Source organism: Callithrix jacchus, chromosome 7, assembly GCF_049354715.1.
Source record: "Callithrix jacchus isolate 240 chromosome 7, calJac240_pri, whole genome shotgun sequence".
NCBI classification, from domain to species: domain Eukaryota; kingdom Metazoa; phylum Chordata; class Mammalia; order Primates; family Cebidae; genus Callithrix; species Callithrix jacchus.
This window is the reverse complement of record NC_133508.1, coordinates 61,953,549-61,972,921: the sequence shown is the minus strand read 5'-3', so window position 1 is coordinate 61,972,921 and position 19,373 is coordinate 61,953,549. Positions and strand designations below refer to the sequence as shown.

At 44.3% G+C, this 19,373-nt stretch overlaps 2 protein-coding genes, 2 long non-coding RNA genes and 1 pseudogene across 14 annotated transcripts in view; 2 read left to right on the top strand and 3 right to left on the bottom strand.

Annotated features, from left to right (window-relative positions):
• TMEM50A (transmembrane protein 50A) overlaps positions 1 to 805 on the bottom strand; it is a 40,606-nt gene extending 39,801 nt beyond the window's left edge. Inside the window, exon 1 of the mRNA XM_009000661.5 lies at positions 340 to 805. The gene's annotated coding sequence lies outside the window, so the exon portion shown is untranslated. The remainder of the gene's footprint in view (positions 1 to 339) is intronic.
• Positions 346 to 6,158, top strand: RSRP1 (arginine and serine rich protein 1). 11 transcript variants are annotated; one of them, XR_013519870.1, is made up of 7 exons: positions 346 to 492; positions 901 to 1,501; positions 2,861 to 3,012; positions 3,649 to 3,693; positions 3,919 to 5,182; positions 5,704 to 5,871; positions 5,983 to 6,158. XR_013519870.1 is itself a non-coding variant. In XM_002750446.7 (5 exons), exons 2-5 carry the CDS (start codon positions 967 to 969, stop codon positions 5,818 to 5,820), a joined length of 888 nt encoding a protein of 295 aa, XP_002750492.2. In that variant the 5' UTR covers positions 346 to 492; positions 901 to 966; the 3' UTR covers positions 5,821 to 6,158. The 11 variants fall into 11 exon arrangements, 2 of the variants coding, with proteins under 2 accessions (XP_002750492.2, XP_078186892.1); XR_621622.5 differs by lacking the exon at positions 3,649 to 3,693 and having other exon boundaries at positions 5,099 to 5,182; XR_013519871.1 differs by lacking the exon at positions 3,649 to 3,693.
• On the bottom strand, positions 2,546 to 19,354 carry LOC144576953 (uncharacterized). Its single transcript, XR_013519874.1, has 2 exons — positions 19,152 to 19,354; positions 2,546 to 2,717 (listed from the first exon to the last, which is right to left on the bottom strand). It is a non-coding gene; the product is annotated as an uncharacterized LOC144576953 (long non-coding RNA).
• Positions 8,866 to 9,690, bottom strand: LOC103794303 (transcription factor E2F5 pseudogene; annotated as a pseudogene).
• On the top strand, positions 9,818 to 12,608 carry LOC144576952 (uncharacterized). Its single transcript, XR_013519873.1, has 2 exons — positions 9,818 to 9,871; positions 11,858 to 12,608. It is a non-coding gene; the product is annotated as an uncharacterized LOC144576952 (long non-coding RNA).
• Positions 19,355 to 19,373: the final 19 nt, after the last annotated feature.

Here is a 19,373-nt window from a genome sequence, read left to right as displayed (position 1 = left end):
CCTGGTGTAGCGCCCCGCGGGGATATTCCATCTTTAAAATTTTCTGGTGAGCCGGTGAATCATGCAATTATCTCAAATATGAAAAAAAAGAAAAAGAGAAAAAAAAAAAAAAAAGCCAAGGGCGACGGGACACCCGGATGTACCAAGCACCGCTCTCTGGAGCCCCACCGCACATGCGCACCCTGTGGGCGTTGACGCGGGGGATAGGGCGGGGCTTGGGGGGGGGAGGGAAGAGGCAGGGCGGTGATTGGGCGAGAGGAGAGCCACGCCCTCGGAGCACCGTCTCTGCGCATGAGCCGGGACCAGCTTCTGGTACTTTCGAGAAGTCTGTTGACTTACCGTCTCAGTGCGCGTACCGGACGTCGGAGGTGGAGGTTGTGGAATTCGTTCTTCGAGAGAATTCACGAAAAGCCGCTTTCCGTCCTACATTCCTAAAGGAAGGCGTGTGTTGGGCCTTTCTTTCAGTCGTGAGGGAGGCGTCGACAGCCTGTGGTAAGTTTTCTGCTGACAGGGTCGACCTTTCAGTGGTCGCTCAGGAGTGAGGGTCAGGAGACGTGCCGGGCCCTCTATTTGGGGAAGGCAGCATTTCGATTTTGGGCTGCGGCGTCAGTGCGCTGAACGAAGTTTTTTTTTTTTTTTTTAAGATGGGGTTTCACCGTGATGGCCAGGCTGGTCTTGAACTCCTGACCTCAGGTGATCCACCCACCTCGGCCTCCCAAAGTGCTAGGGTTACAGGCGTGAGCCACCGCGCCTGGCCTGAACGGAGTTTTTAGGGCTCCCTTCGCGGCTCCGCTGCCTGCGCGTTGGCTCCGCCTCCGGGAGGGCGTCTTGCTGTGGCTTCCGGGCAGCCGAGCGTCTACTTCCGGGACTCGATTTGTTTTTTTCCTCTTGCTTTTTTAGGAAGTCTTGAGTTGAGGCTTGCGGGATCTTTTCCCGAGAAAGCGCAGGGTAAAGCCGCAGGTGAAGATGTCCAACTACGTGAACGACATGTGGCCCGGCTCGCCGCAGAAAGATTCGCCCTCAGCCTCGCGGTCGGGTGGGTCCAGCCGGCTGTCGTCGCGCTCTAGGAGCCGCTCTTTTTCCAGAAGCTCTCGGTCCCATTCCCGCGTCTCCAGTCGATTTTCGTCCAGGAGTCGGAGCCGGAGCCGGAGGAGCCGGTCAAGGTCCTGTTCCAGAAGGCGCCACCAGCGGAAGTACAGGCGCTACTCGCGGTCATTTTCGCGGAGCCGGTCGCGATCCCGCAGCCACCGGTACCAAGAGAGGCGCTACGGGCTGTCTAGGAGATACTACCGGTCTCCTTCGCGGTACCGTTCCCGGTCCCGTTCCCGTAGCAGGTCGCGCTCTCGGGGAAGGTCGTACTACGGAAGGGCGTACGCAATCGCGCGGGGGCGGCGCTATTACGGCTTCGGTCGCACAGTGTACCCGGAGGATTACGGCAGATGGAGGGACAGATCCAGGACGAGGTCGCGGAGCAGAACCCCCCTTCGCTTAAGTGAAAAAGGTGCGTCACTTATCTTTCCATTTTTGATAATCTATGGCTAGGGACGGTATAAAAGGAGGCTAAGGAACCAAAATTGCCTTGTAGTTTCAGTATTAGTTCCCGAAATCTTTTTCATCGTAGGAAAAGGGGAGGACATTATCTGTATGTAAATGGACAGCATTCTTTACCTTTAAAATTCAACTGGATGTTAAATGGTTCAGGATGGAGGGAACCTATTTTCCTAGTGGCTGACTGTTCTTAGTGGGTGGAGCCTTCTAAATGTTATGATTAAGTTAAAGTTTCTAAGATAATTATTGATTGGGAAGAACAATATGAAAACACGCCTTTGGCCGGGCGCGGTGGCTCACGCCTGTAATTCCAGCACTTTGGGAGGCCGAGGCGGGTGCATCACGAGGTCAAGAGATCGAGACCATCCTGGTCAACATGGTGAAACCCCGTCTCTACTAAAAAAATACAAAAATTAGCTGGGTATGGTGGCGCACGCCTGTGGTCCCAAGTACAGGGGAGGCTGAGGCAGAATTGCTTGAACCTGGGAGGCGGAAGTTGCAATGAGCCAAGACTGCGCCACTGCATTCCCGCCTGGCAACATAGCAAGACTCCGTCTCAGTTTAAAAAAAAAAAAAAAAAAGACAGATGTTATTATTGAACAAAATTGAATTGTCCAGTATCTTAAATGACTTACCAGGTCGGGGTGGCTAGTGTCTGTAATCCCAGCATTTGGGGAGGCGGAGGTGGGAGGTCACTTGAGACCAGGCGTTCCAGACCAGCCCGGCCGACATAGTGGAGACCCTATCTGTATTAAAAATACAAACTATTAGCCGGAGTGGTGGTGGAAATACACTTTGGAAGTGTATCAGTATTGGTTCAGTAGTTGTGATAATTGTACCATATAAAGAATATTGTTGCAGAAAACCCCGGTTTTCAGAAATAGACGTTTGAAGAGAAAGAAAAATAATAATGACGTTGACTATTAACTAGAGAAAATTACGTACAACGGAAATACAGACAAAATAACAGGACATTCAGGCCTTTGGTCAGGAAAACTGAAATTGAGATAATTTAAGAATTTTATTCTTTTCAGCAGAGGTAGAGAATAGAATTTTCAGTGAAAGTTACACAGTTACCCCTCCGTTTCTTCGGGGGATTGGTTGCAGGACCAATATGGAACTTCCGCACACTTGAGGTTTCCAGTTTCTCAAATACTGTAGTACTTCGCCTGCATTTAGGAGGAGGAAAGCATCCAAGTATAAGTGGACCAGCACAGCTCAAACCAGAGCAACCTTACTTTGTAATTCTGAGTTCTCTTGGGGGGAAATAACTACCAGGTTAATGAGTGTTTAAATTGATTTTTCTTTTTAGATCGAATGGAGCTGTTAGAAATAGCAAAAGCCAATGCAGCGAAAGCTTTAGGAACAACGAACATTGAATTGCCAGCTAGTCTCAGAACTGTTCCTGTAGCCAAAGAAACAAGCCGTGGAACAAGTTTATCAAGTAATGGTGCAAAGCCCGAAGTAAGTATTCTAGGTTTGTCCTAACAAAACCTTAAGAAAGCCACTGTCAAATCTGATTAGCCATTTATTATTTATTTACCTTAGACTATACTTTTTGGAAAGTCTAGCTATATATGTAAAACGTGTTGAATTCTGAGTAGCAGATCTGAAGATAGGCAAAGCCATACCCAGGAAAGTGGAGATTAATGAACTTAATTGGCCGTGTGTGGTGCCTCATGCCTGTAATGAGGCAGATAGCTTGAGTCCAGGAGTTCAAGATCAGCCTGGACAACGTGGCTGCGTCTTTACAAAAAATACAAAAATGGTGGCACATGACTGTAGTCTCAGCTGTTTGGGAGGCTGAGGCGGAAGGATGTTTCAGCCCAGGTTGCAAGGTTGCACCATTGTACTCCAGCCTGGGCAGCAGAGCGAGACCCAGTCTGAAAAAAAATTTTTTGTTTTACTTTTTTTCAGTTAACACAGTACTGCTAGTCTCAACGTTAATATATTGTAGTTGGTACTTTGGTGATTTCTATTGCCAGTTTTTTAAAGTTAGTCTTTAGAGTATTTGTAGCTTTTATTTGCAGCATTATGTTCCCACAAATTTTGTACTCAGCATATACAGTATAGTTTATCTGCTTTATTTCTGTCTTATAGAAATCATGAATGTGGTCTGCAGACATTGATGAAGAAAATCTGTTGGTAATTTGATACATGGGCTAAAGCATCAGGTTTAACTTGAAATTTATGTTCACACACTGAAAGCTTAGTTTTTTTTGTTTATCCATGTGCATGCTAGAATTTGGGACAGGTACCATTTGCCTAAAGTATTAAAGTCAATTTTTAAATTAAGTAAAGGTACACATTGTAATGGTGGGGCATCTGTGAAGTAGATGTCCCTTTCATAATATATGCAATATATTCCAGATGTTTTGAGAGATTACAGAAGAGGAGGCCTGCTTCACTTGCAGATAAGTTTATTATAATTCTCCAGAAATGTGCAGGATGTGCATTAGCAAATTGCACTGTACTTTTAAGTTATAAAGATACTCTGTCTAGGCTGGGTGGCTCACACCTATAATCCCAGCACTTTGGGAGGCCGAGATGGGTGGATCACCAGAGGTCAGGAGTTTGAGAACAGCCTAGCCAACATGGCAAAACCTTGTCTCTACTAAAAATACAAAGATTGCAGCGAGGTGCAGTGGTTCACGCCTGTAATTCCAACACTTTGGGGAGGCCAAGGCAGGTGGATCATGAGGTCCGGAGATGGAGACAATCCCTGGCGAACATCATGAAACCCCATCTCTACTAAAAATACAAAAATTAGCTGGGCGTGGCAGCCTGTAGTCTCAGCTATTTGGGAGGCTGAGACAGGGGAATAGCTTGAACCTGGGAGGCAGAGTTTGCAGTGAGCCACGTTCATTGCACCACTGCACTCCAGCCTTGGGACAGAGTGAAACGCCCTCTTAAAACCAAAACAGAAACCAAAAATTACCCGGGCGTGGTGTGTGCCTGTAGTCCCAAATAATGGGGAGGCTGAGGTGGGAGAATCACTTGAACCCAGTAAGTGGAGGTTGCAGTGAACCAAGATCATGCCACTGTACTCCATCCAGCCTGATTAGCAGGGCACAGTGAAACTTTGAGGGAAAAAAAGATTCTACGATATCTAAATGAACCTGTAATTGGGCCCAGATGTGAGTATGCTCAGTATTAGTAGACATGGTCTGTCTTGTTTGTTCAGATGATTAGGGGCCCAACTGGCAAATACCTTAATTTCTTAAAACTAGGTATTTTCTGGTGTGACTTTACTTTTCAAAAGTTAACTTGATTCAACTTGAGAAAACTGATTAAAAAATTGTTCTTTAAATTACTTAAATTTGCCAGCAAGGAAATAAAATAATTATGGGAAGAGTGTCTTAAGCCTATTAAATCAGTTTTGTTAAGGGGAAAACTCGGTTGTTACTTAGGCTGCTAAATATATGATTAGATCCAACTTGATTTTTGTGTCTACAACTAAATTTTTTATACAATGAGACTATTTTTTAATACTGTACTTAGAAACCAAGGTTGTGTGTTTTAAAATTGTACTTTTTCTTAACCTGTCTAGCTGTCAGAAAAGGTAACAGAAGATGGAACTAGAAATCCCAATGAAAAATCTTCCCAGCAAAGAAGCATAGCTTTTAGCTCTAATGTAAGTATTAAGTATGTCGAAGCATTGATCACTCAAAAATTGGATTTAGGATATATTTGCATCTTTGTATTTTATATCTTCGTGGTGATAATTGGGGGACTACTGACACTTTAAATAGAATTAAAATCCTTTGTCTTTGAGCCACTTTTACAAGTAACCATTATAATGGGTTCATACCATAGCTTTCACATGAGTTTTGTTATTTTGCCATTGTTTTAAGTAGCCCCCACTTTATTGTTGAGATATTTTAAAGATAATCTTCAGAATACTGCTTAATCAGAATGTTTTAAAATAAGAGTTTCAAAAACAAAGCCTCAATCTTTATACCATGTATATATCTAGTGTCTGCCCACTACCCCAGTATCTTTTTACGGTTTGAGTCATGCTACAATTAAGGTTCACACTGCATTTGGTTGTTAATATCTCTAAGGCCCATACGTGGGATTATTTAATGTATTTTTTGTGAAAAAATACGTACAATATATGTGTTTGAAAAGCTGACTGAATTTGTTTTCTTGCAGAATTCTGTAGCAAAGCCAATACAAAAATCAGCTAAAGCTGCCACAGAAGAGACATCTTCAAGATCACCAAAAATAGATCAGAAAAAAAGTCCATATGGACTGTGGATACCTGTCTAAAAGGAGAAAAACTAATGGCTAAGTTTGCATGAAAACTGCACTTTATTGCAAGTTAGTGTTTCTAGCATTATCCCAGCCCTTTGAGCCATTTAAGGGTAATCTTGCGTTTAAAAACCAACACAAAAAGATGTAAATACTAATACGCAAATATTAACCTTTTAGGTTTCTCTTGCAGATATGAGATAGCACAAATGGACCAAAGGTTATGCACAGGTGGGAGTCTTTTATATATAGTTGTAAATACTATTGGTTATGTAAAAGTGAAATTTTTTAGACACAGTATTGAATTGTATTCCTGTTTTGTATATTTAATAAATTTCTTGTTTTCATACTTAAAATCTTCGTTGTATATATTACCTAATGAGTCTTTACAAGGAGACGCCTTTTGATTAAAGCCTTGTTAATCCCAAGTCCAAGGCTGACTGGCCCTACCTGGGGTTTTGAGGAGTGCTGAATCTCAAGTCCATACCCTAGACCTGCTGAATTTGAAACTGAATTTTAACGATCTTCCCAATTGAAGTCAATACTTCAATTTGAAAAATTGCTTAAACTCTTAATTTGAAATTTCTTAGTGCTACTGTGACTGGGAAGGATCTTAATTAAGGACAAAAAATTTTAAGTGGGCATTACACTTAACTGGAAAGTCTAGACAGCTGGTCTAAATAAATAAGACCGATTTTTATAGATAAATAGACTAATTTTTAGAGGTGGGTTCTTTGCTCCACCCCAGGCTGGAGTGCAGTAGAATAGCCACAGCTGACTGCAACCTTGAACTCCAGGGGTCAGGCAATCCTGCTTCAGCCTCTACCATACAGGCTTATGCAATCATACCTGGCTAATTTTTTTTTTTTTTTTTTTTTTTTTTTTTTTTTTTTTTTTTTTTTTTTTTTTTTGGTAGAGATGAGTGGGGTCTCTGTTACCTAGGCGGGTGTCAGCTTCTGGCTTCAAGCAATCCTGCTTCGGCCCTAAAGTGTAGGGATTACAGGCCTGAGCCACTGCCTGGCCTAAAATAGTAGTTTGATCAGACGTTTTTTAACTGTCTTAAAAGGATATTTGGTTTTTGAAGGATGCATTTTATAGAATGCCATTAGAGATCAGTCTTCATGGGTTTGTCCCCATAAATGGACTTGGGCTGTGCAATGGAGCATGGAACAGGAAAGTACCTGTAACTGTGACCACTTCTGGGGGAGAGGGACCAGGGTGAATTTCCAGTAGCCATTGTCACCTTGCTTTCACTATATAGCTTGCAAAAAAATTAGCGTCCTACCTCTGAAGCTCCCAAGTTCAACTCTAGGTCAAGCCAGATGTACCACAAATTTCAAGATGACAATGACATGTTTGTAGCTACGAATTTTAAGTCCAGTAGGTTTCACACATTAAACAGAAGACAAGTGAATAATATACAGATAAATGTGAAAACACATCGGAACACTTTTTTTTTGAGGCGGAGTTTTGCTCTTGTTACCCAGGGTGGAGTGCAATGGCGCGGTCTCGGCTCACTGCAACCGCCTCCTGGGTTCAAGCAATTCTGCCTCAGCCTCCGGAGTAGCTGGGACTACAGGCGCGCGCCGCCATGCCCAGCTAATTTTTGCATTTTTAGTAGAGACGGGGTTTCACCATGTTGACCAGGATGGTCTCGATCTCTTGACCTCGTGATCCATCCGTCTCGGCCTCCCAAAGTGCTGGGATTATAGGCTTGAGCCACTGCGCCCGGCCCAGAACATTTGTTTACAAATGACAAACACGTGTTTGGCCAGGTGGCAGGTCTGAGCCAGCCTCGAGACTATCCATCCGTTTCCGGTGCAGCGGCCGGGATTTGCGCAGTCTCCGGTTCGTGCTTCTGGGCGCCGTGAGGAGGAGGGTCTTCAGGCCGGGTGGCTCGACTTCCCGGACAGTCCTGGCCGAGGGGCTCCTCCGTCGACTCAGCCTCACTGTCTGCACTTCCCTCTCCCCCGGCATCTCCCCCTCTAGGACAGACCTAGCCGCAAACGCCTCAGCTCGCCATCCCCGGGCAAAGGCCTACCACCCATCTTCTTAGCCATCGTCTCCGCCATGCCCTGGCAACGCTTCCCCCCACTTCCGGTAACAACTGCGACCCCGGGGCTCACTTTTGGCTACCAGGCCGCCGCACTTTTCCGGAGATAACCCGGTCCTTCCTTGGGGGAGCTCTAGAGCAGAGACGGCAATCCCCGCCCTTGGCAGCCCTGGGCTGTGTCCGATTGGGCTAGGCCTGTGCGCAGGCGCATTGGGTGGAGAGATCTGGACCTGTGCGGGAGATGCGAGGATTCCGAGAGCGAGGTTCTCAAGTCAACCAGGGTGAACTTATCTCAAAAACAAAACGAAACAAAAACCTGGAGGCAGACGTGTCCCCCTCCTTCCTCAGATTTCCTTAAATGCCTTTCTTCAGGGAAGCTGGCTTACGACTTGAAAAGTCAGTTTCCCCTGTTACAGCTCTAAATACATTTTCGTCTTTGCAGCACTTAACATAAACGTAATTAAATAAATGTGGAATTTCTTGTTTAATGTAGATAATTTTTTAAAATGTTTTATACAATTTTATTTTTAAAAATCTTGTTTAATGTACAGGCATTGGCATATTTTAAAAACAAACTACATAAACAGATCTTTCCTATAACCTAGGAAAGTGGAAGGAATGTCAGAAGTCAAAAAAAGTGATAAACTTAAAAGTGCTAAAACAAGGCACTTGACAAAATCTGTTCACTCAAACAGTTATATATCCTCGTTTACATCCTTCACTTTACAAGTGGCAGCGAATATCTGGTTGGATAGAAGGACGTACACAAATACAGGCAGTTTCGTGGCAGTAAAAATATAAGACAAACAGTAATGAGCCCTTGGCCAACTTGTTTTTGATGACCTGTCGTGTCCTTTAACTTTCCTCTTGTAAGAAGAAAAAACGGAAGGATTCACAATTAGAAGAAAAGTTGAAATCCAGAATATAGTTACTTTTGGGAGTGGGGAGGTTTGTGGATATTAAATCACTTATCCCCTAAGGCAATCAGAGCCCTTTGTTTTTATGGTTGAAGTTTTGTGAAGTAAAGAAAGTGTTAGGGAAGAACACTTCAGAATCAGTGAACTAAAAAGGTGTTAAATAATTATTTTAAATACTTTAGAAATCTAAAATGTTATACAGTTAGAGGTAGAAAACAGTCCCAAGTTTCCATGGAATCTAATAATTTAGTATCTGGACATCAAACAGATCACAAACTCCTTCATTATCATCTAAATTAAAGTTGTAGTCATCTGCCAGGGTAGGAGAAAGCCTTAAGAGAGGAAACACATCAGAAGACATTAACTCATCAATGATAGCTCCAGTAATAGATCCTGCTGAAGATATATCTGTAGCTGATGTCTGCTGCAGAGTCTGGCTTCTTTCAGAGACATGTTGCTCAGGCAGGTTTTGAGTTACTGTGCTGGATTTCTGTGGAGTCACTGGAGTCAGGGAATGAGAGGAAGGCTGTGTGAGGTCATCAGGTGGGGGAATAGGAGAGACCACGGGCTTAGATGAACTCGAGTCTTTATAAGCAGCACATGGATAGGTCCTGAATGACTCTTTAGATTGATCTGATATTTCTTTTGTCCATTCTGACCCATTTCTGGAATGGGTACCTCCAGTTGTGTACCAGAAGGTGCCTGAATGGCCAAAAGTGTATATCACCATTAAAGCAATTACAGATGTCTTCATGAGTTACATAGCAAAATCTATTATTAATGGAGTCGTCCATTACATTTTTGATGCTTTGCTGTAGCCACAACTTCTGCTGATCAAGTTCTCTTTCCTTCAGTTCTAGATCTTCAATTTCAGTTTTAAGATATTTTAAGATTATCTATGACTTCTTTAGTATTACAGCCAGCACCTACACCTTTCCACTGGATACTGTTTTTGACTTTTTTTTCAATCAAGTCAATTCCCTCTAAGACATTGGTAATATCATAAATTCTCCCTTTTTGCCTCACAGCCAAAGTATCAGCAGTCGCTTTGAGATCCAGAACGCCGTCCTTGGCCTCCTGCAACAGCGACACGAACTTGGTGAGCAGCCCCAGGCTCTTCTGGTGCCTGCTGTTGTCGCCCCCAGCGCCCCCAAGCTGCTGCTGCGACGGCGGCTGGGGACCTTGCGCCTGTGGCCGCTGGCGCTGCCCCTGCACTGGCAGTGCTTGCTAGCAGCAAGCACTCGCGGCCGCAAGAACTCGCGGGCTCCGCCGCCGCCACAGCGTCCCGGCCCCGCGGTGGTCCGGTACCCTCGCACTTTCGCTCGCCTGCCCCGCCCGCGGCCACCTGCCGGGTCGGCTCGGCTGCTGCTGCTTCCCAGTCCTCCGAGAGCTGCAGTGCGGGTCCCGGGCTGCTGCAAACAACAGGTGTGCGGCGCCCACGGGAGCTGGGGCCGCTTGTCACTCCAGGCCTCTGCCCCTCCCCAAGCCCAGGGAAGCGTCACTAATTTTTTTTTTTTAAGATGGATCTCGCTCAGTGGGTCCAGGCTGAAGTGCAGTGGTGCGATCTAAACTTACTACAACCTACAACCTCTGCCTCCCGGTTCAAGCGATTCTCCTGCCTCAGCCTTCTGAGTAGCTGAAATTACAGGGGCCCGCCACCAGGCCTAAGTTTTGTATTTTTAGTAGAGACTGGGTTTCACCATGTTGGTCAGGCTTGTCTGGAACTCCTGACCTCAAGTGATCCGCCCACTTTGGCATTCCAAAGTGTTGGAATTACAGGCGTGAGCCACTGGACCCTGCCTAATGTAGTTAGTTTAAATGAGACGTTTCTTAACCTCTAATAAAATGGCAACTATTTGGCCAGGCATGATGGCTTACTCCTATAATCCCAGCACTTGGGGAGACAGGTGGAAGGATTACCTGAGCCCACGAGTTTCAAGACCAGCCTAGGCAACAGAGCAAGACCCAGTCTCTACCTCCAACCCTGCAACTCCCCCAAAATCGATATATTAGCTGGGCATGGTGGCATGTGCCTGTAGTTGCAGCTACTTGGGAGGCTGAGGTGGGAGGATCCTCTGGGAGACAAAGGTTGCAGTGAGCCAAGATTGTCCTACTACACTCCAGCCTGGGCAACAGAGCAAGACCTTGTCTCAAAACAATAAAAAATAAAAAAAGTAAATGTAGCAGAGTAACAGGTTTTTTTTTCTATGTTACAGATTTTTGATACAACAATCTTACAGGTATTTACAGTCTTTAAGAATACAGAAATGTCAATAATAAACCAGGCATGGTGGCTCATGCCTGTAATCCCAGCTACTCAGGAGGAAGAAGCTGAGGACAGAGGATCACTTGAGGCCAGGAGTTCGAGACAAGCCTGGGTAACACAGTGAGACCGTGTGTCTTTTTTTTTTTTTTTTAAAGAGACGGAGTCTTGCTTTGTCGCTTAGGCTGAAGTGTAATTGCATGGTCTTGGCTCATTGCAACCTCTGCCTCCTGGGTTCAAGTGATTCTCCTGCCTCAGCCTCCTGAGTAGCTGGGACTACAGGTGCATGCCACCACACCTGGCTAATTTTTGTATTTTTAGTAGAGACGGGGTTTCACTGTCTTGGCCAGGCTGGTCTCGAATTCCTGATCTCGTGATCCACCTGCCTTGGCTTCCCAAAGTGCTGGGATTACAGGCATGAGCCACCATGTCTGACTGACCCTGTCTCTTAAAAATAAAGTCAAATTATAAAATTATTTTTTAGTGAGATCACATCAGAATTACAGGTTTTGAAAGTCATGTTACTAGGCTTATATACTCTAAGTAATTAGGGAGCGCTTAATAAAGGGACTGCTTACAAAGTTGTAGACTCTAAGAAAAACCAACCAAAGAGTGAAGCATGCCAGGAATAGCAATAGGGGGATCCATCACTACTACTGTCCCTAAAGAGGCAAAAGAAGGCAGCAGCAATGGGAACCCAGAAGGTGTAGGGATAAAAGTCTTTAGACAGAAGTGGTGACTACAGAAATAAACCAAATCCATAATCCAGCCAGGGAATAAACACCTTGACCTCATTTCTTCCAAACCTCTGCTCTTCCACAGGTACCATTGGCAGGACCCAAGAAGGTAGAGGGCAGGAATTTACTGATGCAGTCCATTCAGGCCAGCACTCAGGGGCACAGAACATGGAGACCAGTGAAGAGTAGTTCTAACATGGCAGACAGAAAATATCTAGCACAATTTTTTTTCAACAGAACATGGCAACAATTAAAAAAATTGGAGTCTTTTTTTCTTTTTTTTATGACTCTGTTCCAGTGAAAAAAACTGGAGTCTTATAAGAAATCTGTTCAAATTATATTTATACATAGTTATTAACAAAGAACAGAACAAGTGATATGTCTAATTGAATTTTTCTAGATGCCGGAAGATCTTCCATCCTATGTGCTATTCTTACAATGTGACATTGGCACTCCTTCCATCTAGAAGTAGAGTCTGTGTCCCTAATCCTTGAGTCTGTGACTATGGAGGGAGTGACCCTATGTGAATTCTGAGACGAAGTCATAAAAAGTGAAATAGATTCCACCTAGTTCTCTTGGGATACTTGCTCTTAAAATCCAGCCACCATGCTTTGAGGAATTCCAGGCCAATGCAGAGGCCAGGTGTGGGTGTTTAGGCAGACAGCCAACATCAACCACCAGACTTCTGAGTGAGGAAACCTGCACAATGATTCCAGCCCCAATCCCTAATCTGACTGCAACTGCATGAGAGACCCTGTGCGAGAACCACCTGGCTGAACCCCACCAATTCTCAGAACTATGAGAGACAATAATAAAATAATATTTGTGTTAAGGTACCAAGTTTTGGAGTGATTTGTTATGCCACAAGAGATAAATGATACAGTTCAGAACAGTTTTTTTCGTGAGCCACACTCTTGCCCTGTCGCCCAAGCTGGAGTGCAGTTGGCATGATCTCAGCTCACTGCAACCTCCGCCTGCCAGGTTCAAGCGATTCTCCTGCTTCAGCCTCCTGAGTAACTACGACTACAGGTGCATGCTGCTACACCTGGCTAATATTTTGTATTTTTAGTAGAGTTGGGGTTTCACCATGTTGCTCAGGCTGGTGTCCAACTCCTGAGCTCAGGCAATCTGCCCACCCTGGCCTCCCAAAGTGCTGGGATTACAGGCGTGAGCCACTGCACCTGGCCCAGTTTTTAAAAATCACACAAATTATATTGCACAGAAAAGCAAGGTTGAAAATCATGTGAATATTTTTTTTTTTTTTTTGAGACGGAGTTTTGCTCTTGTTACCCAGGCTGGAGTTCAATGGAGCGATCTCGGCTCACAGCAACCTCCGCCTCCTGGGTTCAGGTAATTCTCCTGCCTCACCCTCCTGAGTAGCTGGGATTACAGGCACGCGCCACGTGCCCAGCTAATTTTTTTGTATTTTTAGTAGAGACAGGATTTCACCATGTTGACCAGGATGGTCTCGATCTCTTGACCTCGTGATCCACCTGCCTCGGCCTCCCAAAATGTTGGGATTACAGGCTTGAGCCACTGCGCCTGGCCATGTGAATATTCTTAATATATGCTTATAAAATTAGTTGTTGAGCAATTTTTACCACACATAATATCCTTTTCTTTCTACATTGCTTCTCTTTTTTCACTTCCAGAAACTTCTTTACTTAATTATGAATATTTACTTTTTTTTTTTTTTTGAGATGGGAGTCTTGCTCTGTCACCCAGGCTGGAGTGCAGTGGCACAATCTTGGCTCACTGCAACCTCTGCCTCCCAGCAGAGTAATTCTTTGCCTCAGCCTCCCAAGTAGCTGGGGTTACAGGTGCCTGCCACCACACCTGGTTAATTGTTGAATTTTTATTAGAGTTTCACCATCTTGGTCAGATTGGTCTTGAACTCCTGACATTGTGATATACCCACCTTGGCCTCCCAAAATGCTGGGATTACAGGCATGAGCCATCATGCCCAGCTGAACATTTACATTTTTTTAAGGCCACACTTGCAGATTTTAATTGGCAATATAAGCAAATTGGTAATACAGAGCTCAATTTTACTGGCAGGAACAGAGAAAAGAATGAACAGGCCGGGCGCAGTGGCTCACGCCTGTAATCCCTGCACTTTGGGAGGCGGAGGCAGGTGGATCACAAGGTCAAGAGATTGAGGCCATCGTGGTCAACATGGTAAAACCCTGTCTCTACTAAAAATACAAAAAATTAGCTGGGCATGGTGGCGTGTGCCTGTAATCCCAGCTACTCAGGAGGGTGAGGCAGGAGAATTGCCTGAACCCAGGAGGCGGATGTTGCGGTGAGCCGAGATCGCGCCATTGCACTCCAACCTGGGTAACAAGAGGGAAACTCCGTCTCAAAAAAAAAAAAAAAAAAAAATGAACAGAACTTTTTTTTTTTTTGAGACAGGGTGTCAGGCTGAAGTGCAGTGGTATGATCAGGGCTCACTGCAGCCTTGACCTCCCAGGCTCAAGCGATCCTCTCACCTCAGCCTCTCAAGTAGCTGGGACTTCAGGGGCAGGCCACCATGCTTGGCTACTTTTTTTATTTTGTAGAGATGAGGTCTCGCTATGTTACCAGGGATGGTCTTGGACTCCTAGGCTCAAAGGATTTTCCTGCCTTGGCCTCCCAAAGTGCTGGAATTATAGGCCTGAACCAGTGTGCTCAGCTGGGATTCTTAATAGCAGTAAAATAAGAAGGATACAAGCACTACTCATCCCCAGTAACTATTGGATTTCCTGGATAATCCGAGAGGTACAAAACCACATATAACTGTTTTAATTTTCATTTCCGGACTGTTGGTGATGTTGTTTGTCCATATTCTATAGGAAACTAGTTTTGTTTTGTGCAGATTTAGGCCAATTATGCAAGCACTATGTATTCTATGAAGCATCACTTTTCCACTGAATCTCATTATAAATTTTATATTGTTTTGTTGATTTATGTGTCATTTCCTGTGCAAGTATCATATTGTATTCATTACTAAAGACATTTATTTTTAATTCCTCATAAGACAAGTCCCTCCTCAGTATTTTTTTTTTTTTTAATTTTTGAGACAGGTTCTTCTTTGGTTGACTAGGCTGAAGTGTGGTCCCGTGATCATAGCTCACGGCAGCCTCAAACTCCTTGGGGCTCAAGTAATCCCTTACTTCAGCCTGCCAAGTGTCCAGGACTACAGGTGTACACCACCATGTCCAGCTAATTTTTCTAAGTTTTTGTAGAGGCAGAGTCTCACTGTGTTGCCCAAGGTGGTCTTGAACTTCTGAGCTCCAGTGATTCTATTTTTTATTTAGAAATACTGTTGACTATTCTGTTTTTCCATATAAACTTTAAAAATCATTTTTAGAATTTAAATTAAATTATTATTTTTAAAGATGGGGTTTGCTATGTTGCCCAGGCTGGTCTTGAACTCCTGAGCTCAGGCAATCCGCCCACCTCAGCCTCCCAAAAGTGCTAGCATTACAGGCGTGAGCCGCTGTGCCCGGCCTGAATTTAAATTTTTAAAAAATTTTATTTATGTATTTTTTGAGATGGAGTTTCAACTCTGGCTGCCCAGGCATGACTCAATGGCATGATCTCGGCTCACTGCAACCTCTGCCTCCTGGGTTCAAGTGATTCTCCTTCCTCAGCCTCCTGAGCAGATGGGATTACAGGTGCCCGCCACCACACCCGGCTAATTTTCTTTTTGTATTTTTAGTAGAGACTGGGTTTTGCCATGTTGGCCAGGCTGGTCTCGAACTCCTGACCTCGGGTGATCTGCCTGCCTCGGCCTCCTAAAGTGCTGGGATTACAGGAGTGAGCCACCTTGCCTGGCTGAAATACTTATATGGTTCAAAAGTACATATATCTTATTATACCGCCAAAACAGATAATAACTTTTTTTTTTGGAATGGAATATTACTCTGTCACCCAGGATGGAGTGCAGTGGTATGATCTTCGATCTCTGCTCACTGCAACCTCTGCCTCCGGGGTTCAAGCAAATCTTCTGCCTTAGTCTCCCTAGTAGCTGGGATTATAGGTGCCCACCATCAAGCCCAGCTATTTTTTGTATATTTAGTAGAGATGGTGTTTCACCATGTTGGTCGGGTTGGTCTTGAACTCCTGACCTCAAGTGATCTGCCTGCCTTTGTCTGTCATTTGTCCACAGGGAAATTCCTTGTGAGGAAGGTATGTAGCTTTTCTATCTTAGCAGCTTTTTAAGATATAGAATGGGAGGCAGGTTTGCCCTAAGCAGTTCCCAGCTTGACTTTTGCCTTTGGTTTAGTGATTTTGGGGTCCCAAGATTTATTTTCCTTTCACACATGTGTAATTGTACCTGTAACATAAATTCCCAGAATTATGATAGCTGAGTCAAAGAGTAAATGCCTTAATTTACACATATTGCCAAATTGCCTTCCCTAGGGGTCGAGTCAATTTTTAGTTCTACCACCAATATGTGTAGGATTCATCTTTCTTTGGCCTTACCAACACAGTGTGTTGTTGAACTTTAAGATTTTTAGTATATTATTTTCTAGTTCCAAAAACCAAAAAACAATGACCCATTGAGATTCTGATGGGAATAACATGACATTAATAAACTCATTTGAAAACAGAAATTCCAAAGGCTGGGCATGGTGGCTCATGCCTATAATCCCAGCACTTTGGGAGGCTGAGGCAGGTGGATCATGAGGTCAAGAGATCGAGACCATCCTGGTCAACAAGGTGAAACCCGTTTCTACTAAAAATACAAAAATTAGCTGGGCATGGTGGTGCGCGCCTGTAGTCCCAGCTACTCGGAAGGCTGAAGCAGGAGAATTGCTTGAACCCAGGAGGCGGAGGTTGCGGTGAGCTGAGATCGTGCCATTGAACTCCAGCCTGGGTAACAAAAGTGAAACTCCGCACTTCAGCCTGGGTAACAAGAGTGAAACTCCATCTCAGAAAAAAAAAAAAGAAAATAGAAATTCCATTTGACCCAGCAATCCCATTACTAGGTATATATCCAAAGGATTATAAATCATTCTGTTATAAGGACACATGCACACGAATGTTCATTGCAGCACTGTTTACAATAGCAAAGACTTGGAACCAACTCAAATGCCCATTGATGATAGACTGTACAGGGAAAATGTGGCATATATATACCACGGAATACTATGCAGCCATAAAAAATGTTTGTGTCCACTGTAGGGACATGGATGAACCTGGAAACCATCATTCTCAGCAAACTGACACAAGAACGGAAAATCAAACACTGAATGTTCTCACACATAGTTGGGTGTTGAACAATGAACACATGGACACAGGGGAGCATCACAAACTGAGGTCTGTTGGGGAGGATCTAGGGGAGGGACAGTGGGGGATGGGAAGTTGGGGAGGGATAACATGGGGAGAAATGCCAGATATAGGTGATGGGGAGGAAGGCAGCAAACCACATTGCCATATATGTGCCTATGCAACAATCTTGCATGTTCTTCACATGTACCCCAAAACCTAAAACGCAATAAAATACAAAAACACACAAAAAAAGACCAAAAAACTCATATGAGATGCTCCTTTGTGATGCTGTTTTCTACGATATTGTCTTCCAACCAGAAAATAGGTTATCCATCATTTATTCAGATTTAATTCAAATTATTTTTATGTTTATGTTACCATTTAAACTTTGTACCTAGATAGCTTTTCTTTTTAGGGACTACTTTTTCATTTCTACATCTAACTAGTAGTTGTTAGTACAAAAAAAAAATAATTTTCATGAATTCCTCTTGTATCCAGCACCTTACTGAATTATCTTATTAACTTTAGCACTGTTATTAATGCTGGCATTGCCTCTCGGCTGGGCAGGTAAGAGTGAACAAGATGGGCGGACCCTGCTGTTCTCCAGTAATAATGCTGATGAAAGAAATGAAAAATGAACAGAAAAAAGAAAATTTATGCAATTGAAGAGAATTAAAGTAGTCAAATGACTGTACTAAAAGTTAGACAGGGTAGTCAGGGAAGACCTGCTTCTTTTTATTTATTTTTTTAGGTGGAGTCTTGCTCTTATTGCCCAGGATGGAGTGCAATGGCAGGATCTCGGCTCACTGCAACCTCTGCCTCCCGACTTCAAGCAATTCTCCTGCCTCACCCTCCCTAGTAGTTGGGATTACAGTCGCCTGCCACCACACTCGGCTGTTTTTTTTTTTTTTTTAATTTTTTGTATTTTTAGTAAAGCGGGGTTTCGCCATGTTGGTCAGGCTGGTCTCCTGACCTCGTGATTTACCGCCTTGGCCTCCCAAAGTGCTGGAATTAACAGGCGTAAGCCACTGCGCCAGGCCATTTTTAAAAAAATTTATTTTTATTATTTTTAAATTTAGAGACTGACTTTCACGTTGTTGTCCAGGCTGGTCTTGAACTCCTGGGCTCAAAAATCCTCCGCCCTCGGCCCCCCAGTGCTGGGATTGCAGCCATGAACCACCACATCTGGCCAAGACCTGCTTCTTGGAGGTGACAATAGGCTAAGCTCTAAATGGAAAGAAATTTCTACTCATGGGAATGAATCCCACCCAGGTTTTCCCGGCCCAGGGCTGACAAAACCAATTCACTAAGTGCTTAGTGCTTAGCACTATACTAAATGCTACTGCAGTAGAGTTGTATTAACGTGAGGCTGGCCTCAGGGAGGAAGTTACCACTCAAGTGTTTTCCGGAAGGCTCAGCTCAGAGGTTAGGGTTTTCAGAGTTTGCTGTGAGCAGGACACTAGGGAATGGGTGCGGCTGACTGGTTGGAGATGCCACCCATTCAGCAGCACCGTGAGTCCGCCTCTGGGTGGAGGAGTGGGGCAGATGAACCGATTGGGTTATGAGACACGAGTCTGGGTGGGGTCAGTTAGTTGACAGAATGAGAAAGTCTGAAGAATGCCTCAAAAGACCAATCTTGGCCGGGCGTGGTGGCTCACGTCTGTAATTCAAGCACTTTGGAGGCCAGGGCGGGCGGATCACCTGAGGTCGGGAGTTCAAGACCTGCCTAACCAACATGGTGAAACCCCGTCTTAAAAAACAACAACAAAAACAAAAAACCAGTCTTAAGTTCTACAATAAGGACGTTAACTACAGGAGTAATTGGATAAGTTACACATCCGATGTCCTCCGAAACAATAGCTGGTTATCATTCAACTACATTTTAGCAGAATTCAGGGCCCTCTCGGATTCCTAGCCTCCTCTTTCATTAGTTATACACAGGCAGTTTCAGCCCCTGAATAGGGAGGGGGCCCGTTTAAGGGAGGGACTATGATCATCCTTGCTTAAAAGTTAAACTATAAATTCTCCCATATTTAGCTTGGCTTATGCCCAGGAATGAGCGAAGACAGCCAGCCTGCGAGGCTAGAAGCAAGATGGAGTTAGCCACGTTAGATTTCTCTCACTGTCTTTGCAAAGGCGGTTTCCAGGAACAGCGTGCAGAGTAGATGATTTTCTACCAGGGTCCTTTTGGTCATTTCTTCCTAGCTGTCCGATTCTGAGCTGTTCCCAACACTTTTCTTGACGACTCATCTCCCCGTCCTTGCCCCAGTTGCTTTCCGCAGCGGCGCAAGACCCTGCACAATCGAAAACATTCCACAGCGAAAACGGTTCCAACTTCCGGAGGC